Source organism: Neofelis nebulosa, chromosome 10 (genome assembly GCF_028018385.1).
Source record: "Neofelis nebulosa isolate mNeoNeb1 chromosome 10, mNeoNeb1.pri, whole genome shotgun sequence".
Classification (NCBI taxonomy): Eukaryota; Metazoa; Chordata; class Mammalia; order Carnivora; family Felidae; genus Neofelis; species Neofelis nebulosa.
The window spans coordinates 22,300,177-22,322,709 of record NC_080791.1 but is presented as its reverse complement, the minus strand read 5'-3'; the positions used below and the strand labels follow the sequence as shown (position 1 = coordinate 22,322,709).

Here is a 22,533-nt window from a genome sequence, read left to right as displayed (position 1 = left end):
TGGAAGAGACCAGTCTGAGTGCTCCACTGCTATGGGAGAGAACTGCCAGGAGAGGGCAGCGCAGAGCTTCCTCCTGTCTCTCCCTAATCTCTTTGTCTTTCAGCCAGACGCGTAGACAGTGTGTGCCAAATGTGGCTGTCTTCTTCCGGCCCAGAAAGGTAAACTGAGGCCACCCAGAGAGCCTTCTACCTTGTTCCCTTCCATGGGTAGTCGGTTCAACAAGAGGTAGGCTGAGGCTCCAAATTTTTTCCGGTCCAGGGTCCCAGTAACCGCTAACCACAGAAAAAGAACCGCGCACCAGAATTATGGTAGGTAATAAGATTTACTGAAAACTTCTCGGCCACATTCAGTACTGGTTTGGTGGATACATCAGAAGGAGGTTGCATAACATTAGGCAGGTGGAGGGGCTGGAGGAGGATGTGTGGGCACATGTGTGCGGGTGTGCCTGTGCGGGGCAGGTCGCTGTCCAAAGTGGTAGGTGAAAGGGTGTGTGTGTGTGTGTGTGTGTGTGAGAGAGAGAGAGAGAAAGAGAGAGAGAGAATAAGAGAGAGAGAGAGAACAAGAAAAATGAAGAAAAGGAAATGTATTTTATCCCACTGCACATTGCAAAAGTCTCACGCCAAAAAAGCTAGACTTTCCTCTACCTATGGCATCAAAAGGGAGTAAAAAAATGATTGGATCACCCAGATTATAAATAAGGTTATTTGTTTTTCAAAAATCCCTATTAAAACATTAAATATCAGCTCTTTTGGGGGAGAAATACATTCATCTCAGGGAGACCTCAGGAAAGCGACCATCCTTTTGCTCCACCCCAACCAGGAGGGGGAGGGGAAGCCCCAGAGGGCCCTGAGGGGTCCCCTCAAGTGGAGCCAGGTAGCCACTCGCATCCTGCCACTGAAGGAGGTGGCCAACGCACAATTTACAAATGAAACTGCAAGTCCATTAAATTAAATCCAATGGAAAACACACGTGTGACCAGTCCCATCATTCACAGCCAAGGGGTGGAGCAGGAGGGGAGGAGGGGTGCCAATCATGGGGGCCCGGAAGTTGGGTGGGAGGGTGTGAGTTAGGGCAGGTGGTAGAAAGCCTCCTCCTCAAGGGAGCCCCGGTGCCTCCAGCGCCGTGCGTCGTGGTGGTGGCTAGATCAGCGAGAGTGTGGGGTGGGGCACCGCCTGGCTCTGGGCCCTGGCCCACACTTCGGATATTGATGGGAAGAGGGATGTAGCACCTTCGCCAACCCCTGGCTTCCCATTGGACTGGATGCTTCTTTCCAATGTTTCTTCTGTCTTCTCTGAAGAATGAAGAAGAGAGAATGGGGCTGGTGAGGCCAGCCTGGGAGCAGGGCAACAGCCATGGGGGGCTGAGGGCTGGAACACCTGGGATAAGACACCACTGTCCTGTTGTTACGAGAGCTGAGCTCTGTGACCACCTGGGGATGGCTGTGGTCCCCAGAGTCACTTTGATATGGCTCCTAGCTCAGGTTGTGCCATCTCCTTGGGTCCTGGAGCCAACCCAGGGGAAGGGATTCCGCTCAACCCCCTACGATCTGAGCCTGCCAGCTGACCATCCATTTTGGGGAGAGAGAGAGAGAGAAGGTGGCTGTGGTGGCTCCTACCCTCTCTCCCAAGTCTGTGATTGCCCGTGCCTGAGACAGGTCCTTGGAGGAATGAGCGGGAGCCCCAGGGAGCTGTGGTCGGCAGGCCTCAGGGCCTCCCACTCTGCTAGCCACTGGTGATGCGTCTGGGCTCCTCCTGCCCTTGAATGTCTCTCAGAGGAGCTGAGAACCTTCCGGGGGTGGAACCCAGATGCCCTTGACTCTCCCTTTCCTTCTAACTGTGTCCCTGGCAAGGCTCATTCTGTTGAACAGCACCGATCTGCCTCACAGTGCAGGGCTTGTAAACGACTCAAGTCCTTCAGTGGGGGGGCCGTGGGTGCCATCTGTCCTCAGGGATTTGGTGAGTCCAGCTCTCACTCCCGCCTTTCCGTATGGGCTGCTTGACCGGCCCCGCAAACGGAGTCCTCTGCAGTTCTAGGGAAGTGGGGCTGGGGTACTCATTGAAGCTTGGTGGTTTGGGAAGGAGCAGGCGTCTGCTCTGCATTTCTTCAAGCTACTGATCTGGGGAAGCTAGGGCCCAACTTCCTCGGTGCTGCCTGCCCATGCCCCCCTCCCCCCACCCTGAAGCCCTCCCGACGACACTCCTCTCCTGCTCGGTGACCAGTGCCAGCTGGGCTGCCAACTACTCCAGGGAGTCACTGTGTTCCAAGCCCAGGTCGCTGACATTTGTCGTCTGAAGCTCGTCGGCCTCCTCCTCCAGCTCCTCTTCCTCCTCCTCTTCCATCTCATCCTCATCCTCTTCTTCTGTCCCATCCAATGAGTCCTCGTGTGCGGCCATCATAGCCTGCTGCATGGCCATGGTGGCATTGTCTGAGGACAGGGACTGCAGGTTGTCCAAGTTAATGGAGCCTACGTGAGACAAGAAGGCAAGGGTCAGGCCCAGGAATCTCAGTGTTGGGTAGAGTGGTGTGGACTGGCTCAGGGGGCGGTGGACAATTCCCGGGTATGACGGGCCCTGCCCGTGCACTTGTTGGCCACTCCCCGCCTCATCCTTAGCATCCCTAGGCGCTCCTAGTTTCCATTTACTGAGCATCTTCTATGTAAGTACGTTAAATACCTTGACTTTCTAAGAGTTCTGCACTGTGGGTGTTATTACCTCCATTCGACAGAGGAGGAAACCGAGTCTCAGACGGTTAAGTTATTAGCTGAAGGTGCCAGTCAGCCAGGAGTTGGGATTCTCTCCTTGGTCAGTCTAGCTCGAAATCTGCTTCTTTCCTCTACGCCTCCCGTGGCAATTGCCCATCGCACGGGAACCTGAACACAACCCTATAGATGCACACGAAGGTATGTACGTGCACACGCACACTTCCACTTCACTTCCCACACAGAGCTGTCTTCACGTGCCAAGCTATAAAATGTCTGGCTTACTGAATTATTCATTGTGCACCAGGCGACCGGCAATTAGAAAAGTGTATATGGAGGGTGTGATGGAGAAGCTGGGAAAACAAAGCTCTTCCTGGCCTCCGTTCATGAGCCAGCTGCCTGCTTCAGTATTTATAGATGGCCCGAGCTCTTGGGGAGCTGTGCAGACACTCATCGGCGCTAAGGAACTTTCGGGAGGGCGTGGGAGGGAGGAGGGGGCTCTGCTGAGCAGTCACGGACTCTGATGACCATGGCCTCCCACTCATCTTTGTGAGGTTGCTTGCGGCTTGTTAAGACATGTGCAAAAACATTCCCTTCTCTCAGGCTTACACGCATTCTTTGATAGAGAGCGGGTGGGGCTCATTATGGCGACAGAGCCGCCAGTGCCGCTCAGGCGAGTAGATGTTCAGCCCTCGTGTGTCCAGGAGGCCCGCCCGCCAGCCCCAGTCTAGAGCACACTCATCCCCCGGTCTCACCATCGGGGTTTGTCCCTGGCGCACCACCCTGTTGCTGCAGCACCCCTGCAGCAATGGAGTTGGGCCAGAATCTTTGGGTGGGCCGGTGCTGCGATTTGATCTTCTTGGCTTTCGGGGCAGGGTCTGGGTTGCTGGCATCAAGCATGGGCTGCAGGATGCGCCTCCGGGCATTGATGAACCTGCCCAGGGGTAAAGGTAGAGACCTGGTTAGTCACCCCTGAATTGTGGTGTGTGTGTGTGTGTGTGTGTGTGTGTGTACGCACACACATGTGGGCATGCGTGCACATATACAGGGAGCGTAGAGCTGCTCCCGGACTTTCAGCTGCTGATCCACCGTATGGAAGACTGGGGTCTGATCTAGGGTGTGAAAGCCCAGCCGGGAGAAGACCCCCGGGCACTGCAAGGCTCGTGGGATCACCTGGAGCTTGGTAACCACAAAGCAGCTTGGGAGGAATGCATGAGGAGGGTCAGAAGTCTCTACTCAGGACTGGTCAGGATGGAACAGAGGAAGTAAGAGGCCCCTTAGTCAGAAGGACTAAACTCTGACTTCTCTCCAGAGGGCTCAGGGCTCAGATCAGGGGGCCCAACTCTTGGGTCTACTCCCATCCAACCAGACCTCGCTCTCTGAGATTTCCATGACAGCCCAGCCAGACACAGAGAAGGGGAAAACAGATCCCCGTGAGGTCCACAGTCAACTGTCCCTCCCTCTTCCCACTCCCAGCTTTGTAGAATGTTGTAGTTTTTCAGTTTACATAGTTGGTGGGTAGACCAGATGACCACCGGCAGCTCCTCCAGGCTTTTGGATGCCTGCATTCCTGTGTGTCTCTGTACTTATAGGCGGGGCAGGGTTTTCTATTTTTAGCAAGAAGCCTCCAGTGATGTTCCTGACACAATCTCCCAGCAGAGGGCGCTGAGAAGCCGCAGATGAAGCTCCAGGCGGTTGGGTTGACCCTCGCTTTCCACTTCTAGGCCAACTGGGAGGACCGCTGTGGTAGCTGGGCTGTGCTGAGCTGTCTCTTTTCCCTGCTGTGCATTCCCCTGCCAAGCAAGTGGCCCCGGATCTGAGAGCCTCTGGGTAGGTGATAACTCACCAGTTATTTACTTGCAGGAGCGTAAGGTTTGTCTGGGCTGCGATCTGCCTCTTCTCATCCTCCGTGGGGTAGGGGTGCTGAAATGAGAAGTAAAGGGCTAATGTGGCGGGGCACCTGGTGGTCCCGGGCCCCCTAGAGATCATGCCTACATCACAAGCACTACCCTGGTCCAGGCAGCTCAGCGGTTTGGAAGCCCAAACTGGGACAAGTGCAATGTTTGTTTCCCAAAAGCAATGGGACTAAGGCTTGGGAGAGGCTGTCCCCTGACTGTGGCTCCACATTCAGGGCCACCTGGCCTCAGTCCAGCTCCCCCACAGGGTGGCGGACCAATTGGTTCCCCAAGAGTCAGTACAGTTCAATATTGATAGCTTCCAAGGCACTTTCATATCCTGACTTGGTCCTCACGGCCAACCCCCAGCAGGCAGGTCAAGCATTATTAGTGTTAGGATTGACAACGGCCTATAGGACTATCAGAAGGTGGTAAATGGGTGTATGAACCAATTCAATTTATTTTTATTTATTTATTTTTTAATTTATTATTTTTAAATGTTTATTTATTTTTGACACACACAGATAGAGTGCAAGTTGGGGGGAGGGGCAGAGAAAAAGGGAGACACAGAATCTGAAGCAGGCTCCAGGCTCTGAGCTGTCAGCATAGAGCCCAACACAGGTCTCGAACTCGTGAGCTGTGAGATCATGACCTGAGCTGAAGTTGGATGCTTAACTGACTGAGTCACCCAGGTGCCCCATCAGTTCACTTTAAATTAACTGGTATTTACTGAATATCTACTGTGTGCCCAGATTTATGCAGGCATCCCAGGAGACAGAAGATAAATATAATGATAACTCTAGTTGAATAATACTTGGTAACCTGTCAATTGTTTTCATGCACTAAATTTCATTTAATGGAGCATATCACTGAAATTTTATAAGGTCAAGTATCGTTATTCCCACTTGATAGACGGAGAAACTGAGCGACTTCTCCAATGTTCCCCCAGTGGTGGCACCAGCCTGGAAGTCAGTTCTTTTCATTTTGTTCCAGTCTTCTTGCCCTCACGTCATGCTGCCACTTTGTAAGACTGGGTCTGTGTCTTTGTGGGAGTAAGAAAGTGGTGTCCCGGCGCACATCAGTCCCTGTGCTGTTTACATGTTGGTTTCCCTCTCTTGGATTGTGCTTCATGAGGGCAGAGACCATGTCTTATTAATTTGTCTTATTAATGTATCCCCAGTGCCTTCCACGTGCAAATGACATGCAAATGACTGCTGAGGGAAAGAAAGCAGAGACAAAGCAATAGATGCAGTGGTTTGGGTAATGGTCACCATAGGAGGTTCGAAGGAGTGATGGGAAGGCTGCACAGGTCACGTTAAGAATGGGAAAGTTTGGGGTGGTGGTGGAATAGGGGTCCTTCTGCGTCCCACTTACTGGGTGGGGAGCCACATGGTAACTGGGTCTCTGGGTCTTTGTGTCTTTCCCAGGTCCCCGCACCACACCCCGTACCCAGTAGGCATGCAGTAAATGTGTGATGACTGCCTGGGCGGGTCAGAACCTTGTCCTGAAGTGAAGGGAGATATGGGGTTGGCGGGGGGGCTCTGTCCAGCCTCCGTAAGCCGGGACCATTTTTCACGATCAGGGTGGCGTTAGAAAGTGGTGCTTGGGCTTTCTGGAGTCCCAGAGGCTGGGACTCAGAGTCTGGCTCTGTCACGACCTGCTATGAGTTCTTAGGCATGTCCCTTAACCCCCCGATCATAAAGTCATCTAACGATTAAACGGAATGATACTCGTCCAGTGCTCTACAGGAGGTGGCTCTTCACACTAGTATTATGGGATGGTGTTGGCAAGGTGCTTGAGGCTGTCTAAGGAATGAGTGTGCGAGCAACAGCCTTGGAAGCACTCTCATTATCAGCGACAGAGGAAAGCAGTTGGCCTCAGCACCCCCTGACTGAAGCAGTGAGGGTCACATGTTGTTGTAATTCACACCTCTGACCCTGACCGCCATGCCAGGGCAGCCGTGCCTTGTGATTCATACAACATTAAGATTCTCACGAGCAAGACAACACATCAGCGTCACAGGAGCCAAGTTCATCCTACCTGGGAAGGAACAGAGGGAGGTGGGAGGAGAGACTGCAGGCCCCAGGGGTAGGGGAGCAGGGGCTCTATGCTTCTGACACCTTCTGAGGAAGGGGCAGGGCCCAAGCCCTACTTTCCTGCCCCGTGGAGTTCCAATTCCCTTACTCATGATGAGGAGCCAAGCGGCCTCCCTGTCCACGGCCAGGTGGACTGAGAACACAGCAAACTACGGCATCTTTCCGGCCTTCCCAGGCTGCGCCAGGCCCTTTCGTGCCTTCTTGCCCTTGCACGTGCTGTTCCCTCCACTGCAAAGCTCCTTCTCCCACTTTCCCACTGTGTGTGTTTCTGAGCTTCTGGGAAGACCTGTCACAGATCAGATTCTCTGTGAGGCATTTCCCACCTTCCCGGGACAGAGATCGTCACCACTGTTTGAATAACTATATTATCGAATATTATTGAATTCAATAACAAATTCCCACATAGTGGGCATATTCCATCTAGAGGGTATATAGCCCGCCATATGGTCATATGTCTCCCTAAGATACCGAGAGTTGTTCTCAGGCAGGAACCTGGTCTTATCAGACAATGTATCTCCACTGTCCAGCCCGGTAACAGGCAGAGTAGATGTTTGGTGTCTGTGTATGGAACACAGGAGTGAACCAACACAAGAAGGAGATGGCCAGCTTGTTTCCTGAGCAGAGCAAGGCTGTTCCTGCCAGCTGGGCCGGTTCATCTGCCCACCAGTGGTGGGGGGCTCCAGCATCTTGGGTGCTGGCAGTGAAAGGTACCTGGCTGTAAGAGTTCACAGCATAGAGGGAAAAGCTACAGGCACAGGGGGAAGAAACCTCTATTAAAGGGCAGTGTGTTGGTTCCCATTGAGTGGTAAGAGAAGGGTGGGCTGGGCTGGTCAGGGAGGACATCCCGAGGGAGGTGAGACTTTAGTTGGACTTTGAAGAATGGCCAAGCCATTCTAGCAAAGGAGGGGATTGGCATTTCAGGCAGGGGACTTGCACCAGGATTTACATTTAAGCCAGTCGGATGCAAATCTCTTCCACTATTAAAGACCTCCAGGGCAGGAAATCCTTCAGCCTCTCATGGAAGGATAATGTTTGCTGTCTCTAAGGAGGTTCCTGGTGCAGGCCTCTGTGCTGAGTGGATGTCATAAATCCATAGATTAACATGCTCCCGTGTAATGGAGAGGGTAAGAGGCAGTGTCACTGAAACTGGCTGGCTGTTCTCTTATGGATAAAGATATAAACCTCTCATCCTCCCACATTGCAGGTGCCACCACCCAACCCTCCTGGAACCAGTATCTCAGGAGGCACGTGGTGGAGGCCATGGGGTGAGTGGCAGCTTTGGCTCAGCTCTGGGGACAGGTGTGCCGGCCAGAACATTCCTGGCTCTGCATCTGAGTTCTCATGGGAGCAGTCCAGCTCAGACACGCCTCAGACCAGATGATTCCTGAGGACAGAGTCAAAATAGTCCTGAGCCCTGGACAGACCTCGATTTGGTCAGTGCTACTTTTAGCACAATTGGAAAGGCTCGGGGCCAAGGACGGGAAGAGGAATCAGATGAGATCGTGGTAAGCCATCAAGCCATAGTAGCTGTTCTCTGATCGTTATTTGGAAGAACTCCTTTGGAGCCGGAGAGGGAAGTGGCAGCCGCTTTCTGGAAGTACATAATCCTTCCTCGAAAAAGAGATACAGAACGGACCAGAAAATGAGAGATCCTTCTCAGGGCCGGCATGGAGACTTGCACAACTAGGCCGAGCTGCCTGGTGGAAAGGAGCTTGGCCTTTGGAGAGGTCAACTCCTGCACCCAGCACTTACCAGCTATGTGAGTTTGGCAACTTGTTCTAGGTTTTCCATCATTAGCTTCCTTGGCTTAACGTGGAATTAACAAAAGAGTGGGTCCCTCTTGGACTTGGGGGCTGATCTAATGAGATAATGCAGGTAAAGCACGTGCGCTCCAGGGACTCAATCCGTACCATGTAGTGAGACCCCCCCCAGACAGCACGGAGTCAACTGTTGAGTCTCCAGGGAAGGGAACTGCAGCATTTACTCAGAGGAGCTGTTTCATGGCGCCACAGCTGCCGTCAGGAAGTTCCTCTGAAATCTGACCTACACTCTTTCCCGCCTCTCTCTGATATGTCGCTTTACGGCCTCCTAACTCAGGTCTCATCTGGCCTAAATTGAAGCTAAAGGCACCTTTTGGTTGGAAGAGTGAGTTCCTCCTGGGGTTCTGGGCCAGAAGGAAGTGTGGCCAGGGATGGTTCATAGGTCCCTGACCACTTCTTGCACCCCGAGACTGTCCTTCCACCTCCTAGCCTGGGCACATAAGCATGAGGCCTGCCAGTCACCGAGGGACATCACACAGGAAGTGGGAGACTGCCGGGGCCAGTGGCCTTGTGCTGTCGGTGAAGCAGGGCTTGGGGACAGTTTTCCATCCCCCCTTTCCCGCCATGACTGGCACCGCACTGGTGTCCACCACAGCCCTCTTCCCTTCTCCTTCCTGACCAACCTTGGGCGCGTGCCCTGTGGCAGCCCCAGTTCTGTGGGCGTGGCCTTGCTCTAGGAGGGTCAGATGCCAAGTGAACAGAGGCAGTCAAGATGGTGGGGGTGGGGGTCCCTGAAACAACCCCGTTTCATCACATCGGAGATGCCACCGACGGCGGGGTGCATCCTGATTTCAGAGAGGCTAAGTAGGAAAAACTGAGCCTTTTAGAATGGAGAGGAATTTCTCCTTCTTACTGAAATTGACCTTGTGCAGACCTTCCTTTCTTCTTTCTCTCCTTTTTACTCCCTTCCCCCTTATAGTTGTACACACACACGGAAAAGTACAAAGAACGAAAACGTATGTGGCTTTATATAATATCACAAACACCAGTGTGACCACCACCCGGGTGAAAAAATAGGATGCCACCATCACCCAAAAGCCCCCTTTGTGCTCCTTCCTAATCACTAACCCCAAAAGATATCGTCCCCAAAGATAACTTGATTTTTATGGTTTTCTTGCTTTCCTTTGTAGTTTTGCTATCTATGTCTCATCCTTAAACATCATGGTTTACTTTCGCCTGGTTTCTGGACCCTATGTAGATGGAATCAGACAGCATGCGGTATTTCACTCCACAGTAGAGTTGTGAGATTCATGTACGGTTGTTCTGCATAACTGTAGCTGTTCATTTTCATTGCTGTATAGTATTCCCTTGCAAAAAAATCTGCCACCTCCCAGTTCCTCACCCTCCCGCAATCTCAGAACGATTCCCCCTCCCTCTGCTATCTATTTCAATCCCTCCTTCACGTTGCCACAAGACCGGACCTTCCTAACCCGACCCCAGTCCCTCATGCCTGCTCGGACTCCTCTCCCATGGGCACCAACGCTTACCCTTCCCAGGGTTCCATGCGCTACATGGATGATTTGCTTAGTTGTCTGTCACCCAAACCAGACATGCTGCTTGTTTTTGAGGAAAGGGACCCCCACCTTTCTTTCCACTGCCACCTCATCCACGCTAAGGAAAATGCCTGGCCCACAGTAAGTGTTCAGTATGTATTTGTGGCCTGGATGATCATAGCAACCTAAGGGGTAAGTGGTGGTTACCACCCTTCCCTGTGTGTCCTCGAGAGTGAAGAAGAGTGGGAGAGAGTGGGGAGCATCAGGGATTCAGACTTCCCAGGAATTCTAGCTAGACTCAGGCTCCCTTACTTACTCAAAGGGCCGTTCCTTTAAGTGATTGTTCCATGCATGTTTGTGGGGAAAGAGAGGGGGACTGGGGGCCTTAGGGTCCACGGAGGTGCACTGGCCGGCTTTCTAGAGGAGTCTTGGGGGCAGCATGGTGTGAAGTAGGTAAAACGTGAACTCTAGAGCCAGGCTCTCTGGCTTGGAATCCTGGTCTCTCACCAGCCCAAGACCTTGGGCTTGTGACTCGGGTTCCTCTTCTGTCAACTGGGGGAAAGATTTCCACTTACCCTGAGGTGGTAATAAGGACTGAGTGAGTTACTGTTTGAAAGTGCTCAGAAAAGTGCCTGGCAGCCTGGCACTCGATGAGTGTTTGTTAAATCAATCAATCATGAATAAAATCAATCTGCTGCTTGGCACACGTGGTTCCGTCTCTGGGAAAAAGCCACAGGTTGTTTTTTCTGACACATGGCAGGAGTCCCCGGCAGCCCCTTCTGCGCATGTAGAGATGTGCTCCTTTTTTTCAAATGGTTTTATCTCCTGGATTCTGGGACTGCTCCAGTCCCTGTGCACACACGATGGGGTATTTCCCCCGAACGTGGGCCTCGGGCTTCTTGGGGGAAGCTGTGAGGTTGTAAATCTCCCCTGGCCATTTTTCAGGTGGCATCTTTGAGAACTGCAGGCTCCCAAAGGGAGGGTCCTGGGACACAGTGCACGCCAGTGGTCTCTTACCCCCCCACCCCCCGTCTTCTCTCATGGGCTCCATCCAGCCCTGCGGCTGCCCAATCTATTGTCAACAAGGTCCCATCTTTAATGGAGACCACCAATCTCACCTCCTCCCCTGGGACTCACTGCTGCTGAAGCAGCCAGTGCGGCCCATGCCCTGGGACTACAGCTGCCCCAGGGCACGCCTCCAACACTCTCTGTCTGTCCTGGGGGAGTTGGAGGGCAGCTTCAACTGTGCCCTCTCCATCCCACATGAAGGGTGGGTGTGAGAAAACAGTGTCACATCACTGGCAGGAATCCAAGACCTAATGTTTCTCTGGCACAGAGAGATGACCGTGTCAAGACATGGCTGGCCTGACTTCTTCTAGCTCTTGATGTATCTTCCACTGAAGCTCTACAGATACAATGCCTGAGCACCATGGGACAGACAAGTCATGGCACAACAAAGAGCCACACAGTTCCCCATCCTCCAGGGGAGTAAGGGGAAAGGAGGATTTCATGCTCATAACACTAGAAGGAGGGGTCACTCTCTTTGGTCAGCAATAATCACAGGGCAGACAGGAGGCACTGATGGTCAGTGGGGAGAGAATTCTTACCCGAACAACTCCTCTTTCTCTTTCTACCCAATCCTAAATCCTAGCCACCCTTCCAGACCTCGCCCAAGTCCCAGTTCCCCCACTGAACCTTAACTTGGTTCATCAGCATCACCTGTGGGGCTTGTTAAAAACCAACATCTCTGTATTGCACAGAGCCTTCGAAGTTTCTGAGACCAGCTCTCCCACTGCGCAGGAGTCCTTGATGCCAGTGCTCTCGGCGATGCACCCCAACAACTTACAGGTGTGCAGGGATAGTGCCAAGGTGGCTTGGTGGGGTCTAGGGCGGTGGGAGTCCCCTGGCTGGTCTCCAGCTACAAGCAACGTAGTTGGTTTACTGTCATTTTCTGTGTGCACCATCTCGGAAAAGGTGGGGAAACGTGGCTCTGCGGAGCCAATGGACACGGTGCGGCAGCCCTTTGCTCTGATGGTGGAGAAGGTCTTTCTGTTGAACTCAAGTCTTCTCCCTACTCATCCAGAGAGCCTACACTGTCCTCTGAAGTCACACAGTGGCCTCTAGCACTGCCTCTCACTTCATGACAAGAGCTACCCACCACGCATGGGATGTCTATAGTTTTTGGTTAACTTTGAATACTTACCCTGTCAAAGTACCTGCCATGTATTCTCATTGAATTTTCTAGGCACCTATAAAATGGGCATCCTTCTTCACATTTCACCCATGAGAAAAACTAAGCCCAGAGGGGTTAAAAAAAACTGGCTCCAGGTTATACAAGCAGTGAGTGTCAGAGCCAAGAATCACACCCCCTGTATCTTTAACCACGTCCACTCCACCTCTGGGCTTGACCATCTGTCAGGCACTGCGCTTTTTAACATATTATTGATCATCTTCACCACAGGCGGGTATTATTGTCTCCACTTTATGAAGAGGAAATTAACATCAGAGATGCTAGTTGACCTGTTCAAGGTCATATGGCAAGTACAAAATGGAGCTGGGATCAGTCTCAGGCCTGTGTACCTCCAAAACCCTCGTTCCTTATAAGGAACACATCTTTTCTACAGACCAAACATCCCCAGTCCTCTTAACCAATCATCATATGACACGTTTCCTGGTAGTCATTTGAACAGACATTTCCCCATCCTGACCGCTCTTCTCTGGACACAACTTGCCAAAGGACCTTTTGAAATGTGATCCTCAGTACTGGACACACTAATCGGGATGTGTCTGACCAACACAGATGGTCAAACTCCTCTCACCTATACTGAGTCCTCTGTTCTCGGACCCCTGGAGTACGTGTGTGTGTGTATGTGTGTTAGCGCTTGATTACATCATGGGTTGACCACTCCTGGTTTCTGTGTATACTTTATCCCCCAGTTAAATGATCAGTCCCTTGACTGCGGAATTATGTCTCATACCTGAAACTTAGGTGTTGGTGGATAGATACGATACTTGGGACTTGGATTACATTTCCCCATAGAATCAAGTTATTTTGTTTTAACAGCTAGCTTTCCAGGCTAGCCCCAAAGGCTGATTTAGTTAAAGATCTGTGTTCTGGTGGAAAGGAGCCCACAGAATTCGGGGACAAACAAGAGATCTCACTGTAATTTCAGGCGGCAGACTAGACCTGAGTAAATTCTGAGATGGTAAGCACAGAGTTGGACCTCCTTCCTTTCCCTGCTGGCACTTCTGAGCACCTTTTCTCACCAGCCCCAGGACCCTCGTGTGACCCTGTGGTCAGCTTTTTGAATCTGAGGCCTCTGGCTGCTGGGACTTCAGGGTCAAATCTCCTGAAACTATATTCATGATGATGCAGATAAAACTTCCATCGGATTCTCAAAAGGTCAGGGACCTCGAAGAATCTGCTAGAAACAGAACAATTGCTAGAAACCTTTTCCCTGGCATGTCAGCCTGGTTTGCCTCCTCAAAATGCTGTGTTAAAAAATGTCCTGATCTTCATTTTCTACCACTAACAAGCATTGGTACTCCTCCCATGAAGTGGATCTTAGCTGAGTGGGAGTAAAACAGCAAGCTTTGGAACTAATTCATACTAAGCTGTGAAGGAATGATGGCGTCCCGGTCTCTCAATAGGCATCTGTTTTTGACAGGGATTGGATACCTTTAAGTGGATATCTGATGAGTGGAATTTCAGATAGTGTGACACAGTTAAAGGAAAAAAGTAGCAGACAAGATATTCTGGAACAAAAATGGTCTTTCTAAGTCCCTCCGATTTTGCTTTTCAAGTTTTCTTACTTTTCCCTACAGATTCCCTAGAAGTGTTAAGATTTCTCTCAGCTCTTTCTGAGACAGGGCAGGTTATGGGGACTCCCGGAGGGAGACGGGCGGCCTTTGCAACAATGGCGGTGTCTGTATCAGGACAAAATACTGTCACATCTATCATCTTACTCTACCCTCACTACGACGCTGTGAGCTGGATATTGTCATTCCCATTTTAGAGCAGAGGAGACTGAGGCCTGATGGGGTTAAGCAACTTGCCCCAGGTACCCCTGGCTAGGTAGAAGGGGTATGGCACTCACATCCAGAACCATGCCCGTTCCATAGACCACGCACTCTTCCTGTTTGTAAGAGACGTCACTGTTTTCTAAGTCAGCTGTAGACGGATCCTGTTAGTGGGTCTCTGACAGGGACAGATGTATAATTCCTTGGGGCTTAATACAATGGTAGGCCCAGGGAAGGTGGCAAGGCACATGTAGAGTATTTGTGAGTAACTGAAGATAATGCCAAGGCACAGAAGCTACAGCTGGGTTTCATGTCCACACCCTCTCCTTGGTCAGGAGCCCATATGCAGGGCACACGGTATACCCATGGATGCAGCAGCCTGTTTCACCCAGCGGGGATAAGCCCAGCATGGAGGGTTCCAATAGCTGGGGATCTGACAAAGACTCACGAAGATAAGGACGGGCTCGGATCATGCAGAGTAGGGGAATGTTCATAGCAGCATTATTCGGAGGCCAAAAAGTGGAAACAACCCAAATGCCTACCGACTGATGAGTGGATAAACAAAATGTGTTCTATCCGTACAATGGAATACTGTTCTGCCATAAAACAGAGGAAGCATTGATACGTATTACAATAGGGATGAACCTTGGTTACATTCTGCTGCGTGAAAGAAGCCATACACGGAAGACCACACATTTTATGATTCCATTCATGTAATATCTGAAATAGGCCAATCCTCAGAGAGCGCAAGTGGATTACTGGTTTCTAGGGCCCAGGAGCAGTAGTAGCTAATGGGTACAGAAAGTGTTTCAGTGATGAAAATATTCTGGAATTTGTTAGTGGTGATGACTGTATAACTCTAAATATACTAAGCATCTCCAAATTTAGTTAAAAAGGGGGTGAATGATATGGTATGTAAATTACATTTCAATTAAAAAAAAAAAAAAACAACAACCACCAAGAGAAGTCCGCTGGTACATTTTATGCTCTCAGCTTTTGTGACATCATCAGACTTCAGACGAGGGCCCCGGAGAAAGGCCCTTCAGCTGCGTGTGGCCAGGTGGAAAGGCAGCCACCTGGGACACAGGGTCGGGTGAGATGGCTGTGAGCAGCGCACAACTGTGACCCTGGCTGGATGCCACACTGGCGCTGTGAATGTGATGGATGAAGAAGGGAGAGGAAAGGAAGGGAGGGTGAGGCGGCCTCACTGCGTCTGGAAACTAAGGCTGGCATATAAAAGTCCTGCATCCCACCCACCACCCCCAGGACAGGGCTCTCTGTCTCCACTGAGAGCCTCTGCTCACAGCTTCCGTTACTTCACCTAGACTTGGCATGGGAGCCCAGAGATGCTGTGGTGTTTCTTGGGCCAATGCAGAGGCAGTGTAGCCTAGTGGGTGACGTATTAGAGCTGCGAGGCACCACAGACCTGGGCTCAAATCCCGTGAGATATTGGGGAATAGGTTCCTTCCTTTGAGTCCAGTTTTGTTATTGGTAAAATGAGGACAACTGGCTGGGTGGATTCAATGAGATGATGTCTGAAGATGCTTCGCATAGATCTGTCCCCCGTCCTGCAGGGGCTGCTGGGGCTTGGTTTCTTCTCTGGGACCGCCCCCCCCCCCCCCCCCGACATGCAGAGAATATTCTATAAAGTGCTTCAGTGGCAGCAGCACAGAGAACAGTCATGTTTTGGGTGGAGATGAGCAGAGTGACCTGGCAGGGCCAGGGGTGCTAGGATCTCTAGAACAGGGGGTGGGGGCAGAAGCTGGGCAAGGAGAGAGGAGCCTTTCTCTCCTTCCTCCGTGGAGAGGACCCTCTGCTGGGGTTTCTCCCCCGGCCTGGGTTTGCTATGGAGTGATTGCTTCCAGCAGGAGTCTGGCCTCTTTCAACCAAAAGGCAATAGTAAGAAAATATCACTGGATTCTTTGGGGACCCAATAGCAAGCGGCTAATGGATGAAACCTTCCCAATCTCACTGCAGCCTCACAGCAAAAAAGGCTCTGGGGGGAAAGTCCCAGTTCAGGAGCATTCTGTCATCTGAATCTATTTCTGTAGCTGCTAATGCCACACAACAGTGGAAACGACAAGAAGCCTCACACACAGGACGAAAGGAGTCAAAGAATACGAGCTTCTCCCCGAGGGAAAGAAGACAACAGAAAAGACTAGTATTTATGACAGAAGTTTTAATGAACAATCTCTCCTAATCGAGACTGTGGATTTAGCATATGCTCTCCATCTCTTCTGCAACCCAGGTGAACTAATGTCCACATTGTCCTGGATGCTCCAGGTGAACAGGCTACTGTGTAGAATGTTCATTAGACAATAGTATCTGCTTCTCAGGAAGTTGGCAGTGTTTGTATCCAGACTGGTTTACTCCGGCTATACGTGCTAGTGTAATCATGTGATTTAATTAACTATTCTGTAAACCAATACCATCGAAGTGCAAAAAGAAGGTTATTCTTGCTAAGAAAACTAAGTGGAATGCTTTGGAAAGATTCGAGATTCCGATTTCCTTAAAAATGTCACATAGTTAGGATCGGTGAGGCAAATTTAAGAGGCTGGAATACATAACAAAAGTCTAGAAAGATCCCGTAGCCAGATTACTTCCCAGACATCAAAGTTCTTATTGATGTTAAATAAGGATGGAATTTATAGATGTTCTACTATAGGAGAGGTCTGTGCTGGTAAAAGTATGACCCTTAATCAGAAAAAGATCTTCCCCCCTCTATCAGGACATTTGCAAACCAACATGTGTGCATATATTCTACATTAAAATAAAATGTATCTTTTTGTTCTTATTTATTTTTTAATTATTTTTTTATTTTTGAGGGAGACAGTGTCAGTGGGGGAGGGGCAGAGAGAGAGGGAGACAGAGGATCCAAATTGGGCTCTGCACTGAGAGCAAACAGCCCCATGTGGGGCTCGAACTTACAAATGGTGAGATCATGCCCTGGTCCGAAGTTGGATGCCCAACCGACTGAACCACCCAGGTGCCTCTGAAATGTATCTTTTTAATGGCTGTTCCTTTCTTCAGCCAACTTTTCCACTTAAGCCATCAACAAATGGGTTGTCCCCACTGTACTGGATAGGAGAACGTCTACTGTATATTGAGATCTGTCCTTTTTCATACTTTTTTCTACCCTATTTTCCTAAAACTTGAACAGCTACTCTATGCCCATAAGGCATTACCACAGAGTTGTATCTCCCAAGAGCTACAGTCTCAGAGTTGTTCCTCAAAGTGACAATGAAAACAAAGGCGGTCTTCGAGTGATCAAATATGTTTGGGGAGATCTTCCAATCATGACCCCTCTTGCACATTCACTAAGAATCAAGAACTGAGCTAAACTTTGTATAACCCAGATTTTCCCCAACTCATTTAACCTGTCTTGGGAGCAACGCCTGTAACATCCTATAAAGGTACACACTTTGGGAAGCAAATCTTTAGGACCCACAGGAGAGATGTAATGTATGATCTCTATCCTGGAGTAATTTACAATTGAGTCAGAGAAAGACATGGAGGTTTCACACATACACATATATACGCAGAACAGGCCAGTAATGGTATTCTTCAGTACATTTTTAGGGTCAAAAGATGGCAAAATCAGTAAGTATTATAGATCAGAACAACAGATCAGCCGTCCACCTCTAATTTGCACAAATTGTGGGCCCGAGTCTCAAAAACTTGCTCTTAGTCCTAGACTAAGTCCTTGCACTGTTCTAGAAAGTTCAAAGAGGATTCGTATTTCTCAAATGTGACTATGTACCAAGGTTGGCTCTTTATACATGTGATCCCATTTAATTTTTCAAGCATGAGAAATGGGTATCATCTTTTTTCAAAGAAATAGACTCCAAGAGATTGCACAGCTGGGGGCAGGACCTCAGTTCATGCCCCTGTGTGTCTGTCTTGAAAGCCTGTCTTCTTTCTGCTGTGCTCCCCTACCCAGTCTTCATAGCCTCTCCTGAACTGGGGTCTGGGGGCGTGTGCGTCCACCTGTGTCTGGGTAGCCAGGCTGATCCATGGCCCAGCCTAGGCCTGCAGGCGACAGCTGTGCCATGCCGTGTCGCTAGAGCCTGGACATCTCCCCATCCCTTCCTTCTCCGGTCCAGAGGTTCTGAGTTGTGACCTTTTTAAAGGGCTAGGGGTCACTCCCTTGTCCTCTCCTGATGGCCGCTGTGAGGAAGGCATTAACCGAGGGAGGACTTTGCCAATGTTAAGTGCTTTGTTAATAGTATCCGCACTGAGTGCACTGGGAGCTGGAGAGGGTCCAGGGTGGGAGGGTGTGGGGCAGAAAGTCTTACTCATGCTTTTCAGCAAGCCCTCTCAACGGTTCCCAGTTCCTTTTGTAGAGCCGATCTGGGTCTTTCCTCCCCCTCTTCTTTGTGCTCAGTGACTACCCCCCCTCTTCTCCACCTCTACCTTCCCACCATCCCCAGTCTGGCTGGAAGTGGCCATCGAGTGGAAAAAAACGGCCCTAAGCTGTAGAGGGGGGTTCAGCAGGAAGGGGGCAAAAGGGCAGGATGTAAACAGAAGTCCAAGGTCAGAGGGGAGACACAGCCAGGAGGGACAGATAGGGTGACGCTGTAGTCTCAAGACTTAAGTCAGGGGCGAGTTGCAAATGGGGTGTGGCAGGTAGCTGAAGCAGGAGCCAGCAGGGGTCAGTGCAGGTGCTGGCCTGGGCGCCTGGGCTTGTGGGCAGGGGAAATGGTATTGCAGCCTCCTCTCCCCTCCTATGCTTGCCTTTTTTCCCCCTCAGGGATGATATTGCAGGTATGTTCACATCAGTCTTCAAAAATGCATGGGGTGGGGGGAGGCAGGGAAGGAAGGACAGGGAACTAATGTGTATTAAGCCCCTCGGTGTGCCAGGATCTTGGCAATTATTCCGTTGCTTCTTCATCATCTTCACAAGAGGTGAGTATGTCCAGGTTACAGAGTAAGAGGTAGAGTCTAGATCTGAGCTCAGGTTTGGCTCCCTCAAACGCCCATGAGCTTCAACCACACTCATAGTGTAGAGTTACACATCACTGGGCCACAAGGTGTGGAGCCAGCTCTGGACCCGTGGCAGGGTGGGGATGGGAGAGGGACGGCTGCCCCCATGCTGGGTATGATGGGCCAGGGCACAGAAATGGATCGTTCCCAGGGAGCCCTTCTTCCCACAGGTGGGGCTGGGAGTTGTAGCATGGACACAGGGCTCACAGGGCCACCGGGGCTCCCGGATGGTGTGGAAAACCAGGACAGGCAAGAGGCCTGGGCATCCCCACCACCGTCTTCGGCTACTGAGTCAGAGCTGCTCCCAGGAGGCCTGAGGGAGGCCTCCATACCTGGCCCTGCTCCTGGCTTCAACACTAAGTTCCTGGAGTCTCTCCAACCTCCTCTCCTCACCTTGACCCGTAGCCTTCCAACCCCCTCTCTCCAAATTAGGTTCCTGGTTGTTCTCTAGGTGGTGCTTCCAAATTTTGCTTCCTCAGCTTTCACTGGGGTGGCCCCAAGACCTTAGAGCTGGGAGCTGGCCATGTGAGGGGAGAGGCAGAGCTCCAGCCCCTCACTGGTCACCGTTGAACAATTCTTCCTGTTCATTGGGCGTGTGGGCCCAGCACTTCCAGGGCAGGGTCCCTAAGATGCCCATATCTGGGAATGATGGCCCAGGCTTGGGCTTCATGGCTTCTGGAGGTACTCTTACTTCAAATTTTTTTTTTTTTAATGTTTATTCAGTTTTTGAGAGACAGAGCATGAGTGGGGGAGGGGCAGAGAGAGAGGGAGACACAGAATCCGAAGCAGGCTCCAGGCTCTGAGCTGTCAGCACAGAGCCCGACGAGGGGCTTGAACCCACAAACCGCGAGATCATGACCTGAGCCGTTAACTGACCGAGCCACCCAGGCGCTCGGAGGCACTCCCATTTCAAATAAAGGGTTGCTGATTGACCGACTGACTAATTCCCATGATCCCTTTGATTCCTCTCCTCTCTGAAGAAAGACTTTCCCTCACTCCCCGTTCTTTCCCACACTTCACAGGCCAAGACAGTCCTTGGTATTTGTTTGCTTCTGTCTGTCTTTGTACTGCCAGGCCAAGACCTCGCAGACTCCTGCCAGTTTGCTGGTGCATCCAGAATCTACCCTCCCGCTCTGGTGTGCACATGTGTGTGCGTGCACACACACACATGCACGCAAACACACACACATACACAAGCACACACACAAACATACACACACGTGCACATACACACACACGCATGCACACACATCCTACACAGGCAGCCCAGACATGGCCATTGGTCTTCATTTATTGCTACAACTTTTGAATGTTGCTAGGGGATTATAGTTTCAAATTCAGTCCTGACATTCAACCGAAGTCCTATCTGCTGCTGCTAACAATGTATACAGCACACAACTGCCATCATGTTAGTGCACACAGCAGACTCTCTATAGACATTACATTGAAACCCAAGGCTGTGTTGCCATTTTATGGAAGCAACCATAGAGGCTTATGAAGGCAGTTGTTACGTAAGGAAGGAGATTTCTCCCTGGGCTGTTCCCTCCAGACTCGATGGTCACAGCCACCACTCCCCAGCACCGTGCCTCATTGTTCTGACCAGAGGGACAGGGAAAAGGGACACACATACACTGCTACCCCAGTGGTGAGGACTCCGGGAAACAGAAGAGCACGAGCTGAGAATCATCATTTTCTTCCATGGGAGAAGGGCAGGGGTGTGCGTGGCCACCTGTAGCAACCACAGCCCTGACCCCGTGGAATCTCACCGCCTTCATGAGACACTTTCCCAGTCCTTAGTTCTCTTCAGAACATGTCTATCCCCATTCCCTCATTTGATGTCACACTTTTTCATGTCAGTAGCAAGCACTAGAGAGAGTGTCCCAGCTTTAGGCCCCACTAAATCCTCCCATCTGACCCGGTCTCTGGAAGATGAGATCTCTATCAGAGAGCCTCTCTCTGGGGCCACACCCTGTGGAGATCTGGGGACGACAGCAGAGTCTGACCCTGGGGGAGTTATTCATGCCCCATGCTGCAACTCCACACCCCCAATATACACACACTCACCATGAGATGTTGGAAGAGCCAAGAACGCATTATATTGGTGGCATGCTTGGGCAAGACTCCTCGTTTGTTCTTGGACTTCTTATCCTCATTGTCCAGGAGGGAGGTGAGGTCAAGGTTAACCTTCAGGGCACGTGGAGAAAAAATCAGCATCAGCAGGCGGGCGGGCCAGCAGCTAGGGACCTGTTGCTATAGTGACGGCAGGCTCTCGCTGCCAACCCCCTTTTGCAACTCATTCTTAGGGCCCTGGGGAGGTCACCTTTCCTGTCACCGTGCACCAGCCCCTCAGAGAATGGGAGACAGGAAGAAGAAGAAAGAGGAAGAGGTGTGGAGAAGGAGATGAGAGAGGACACAGAGGAAATAGGGACATGTGGAGGGTATAGGAGAGACAAATTTGCCAGAAACCATCTACTAGTTATTAGCATCTCTAGGGTACTTCACAGTTAGCAAAGCACCTTCCTACCTATTATCATGGTCAGCACTCACAGAGCCCTGCAGGTTGGGAGGGCTCTGTGCAGCTGGTGTGAATCCCCCTTCTGCGGATAAGAACTCCAAGACTCAGAGAGGTCAGGCGACTCATCCAAGATGACAGAGCTAATGTCACATCTCAGGCCTGACCTCAGATCTTCTTACTCCCCGCCACTTGTGTGTGTGCTCTATCCCACTGAGCTACAGAGTGGCTCAGGGTGGAGACCAGGAATAGGAGGTGGAAGATCCTTTGAGTGAAATCCCAGGAGTTGATAAAGCCTTTCCAACACCCGGCTTCTGATCTGTGAACTGGGGGTAACTGGTCCCTCTTGGAGGAATAATAAGGATGAGATGAGCTACTTGTGTAAAGTGCCCAGCACATGGTAAACAATTACAGCTGCCCTCCCCCATACCCATGCCCAAGTGCATGCCCTATGCACACACACTCACCTGTGTGTTCTGGATCTGGATGGCTCCCTGGGGGATTGCTTGGGTGACCACCTGACCCTGGGAGGTTACCATGGTAACCGGCTGGTATAAGGCTCCACCTGAGGAGACAACCAGTTTTTGGGTCCCCTGCCATGGGGGTGGGTAGGAGTGAGGGCAAGCAGGATTTCCAAATCCCTTGGCACTCCTATGCAAACACCCTCTATTCTGGAGGCATTCAGCCCCTATTGTGGGGGTGGGTGGGATGGGAACAGGGTCCAGAGAGCAGAGCCTCTGGTGGGAACTGTTTGGGGGAAGGGACAATAGCTTTATCTGGTTTTGAGGGGCTCATGAGACTCTGACCCAAATTTGTTCTGAACCATCACAATCAGGTCTTGGTGCTAAGCATCTATAAACTTATAGAGCATTTTAGTCAAGGAAACGAGCTAGGAGCCCCTCTTTGGCAGGGGACACCCCTTCCCATTTCCTAAGATAGTTCCTACAGTACCCTGCCCCCCACCTTGGGGCACCCCATTTTCCTCCCAGGAGTGTTCCCCACAATCCCCTGCACCA

At 51.0% G+C, this 22,533-nt stretch overlaps 1 protein-coding gene across 10 annotated transcripts in view; it reads right to left on the bottom strand.

Annotated features, from left to right (window-relative positions):
- Window positions 1-303: 303 nt before the first annotated feature.
- Window positions 304-22,533, bottom strand: part of PKNOX2 (PBX/knotted 1 homeobox 2) — a 319,107-nt gene continuing 296,877 nt past the window's right edge. For 8 of the 10 annotated variants that reach the window (XM_058687202.1, XM_058687198.1, XM_058687200.1 and 5 more), the window contains 5 exons: window positions 21,985-22,082; window positions 21,070-21,189; window positions 4,545-4,621; window positions 3,454-3,632; window positions 304-2,464 (listed from right to left, as the gene is read on the bottom strand). In XM_058687202.1, the coding sequence (XP_058543185.1) occupies window positions 2,238-2,464; window positions 3,454-3,632; window positions 4,545-4,621; window positions 21,070-21,189; window positions 21,985-22,082 (701 nt within the window). In that variant the 3' untranslated portion in view covers window positions 304-2,237. The remainder of the gene's footprint in view (window positions 2,465-3,453; window positions 3,633-4,544; window positions 4,622-21,069; window positions 21,190-21,984; window positions 22,083-22,533) is intronic. The other 2 variants (XM_058687206.1, XM_058687207.1) reach the window with 2 other exon arrangements.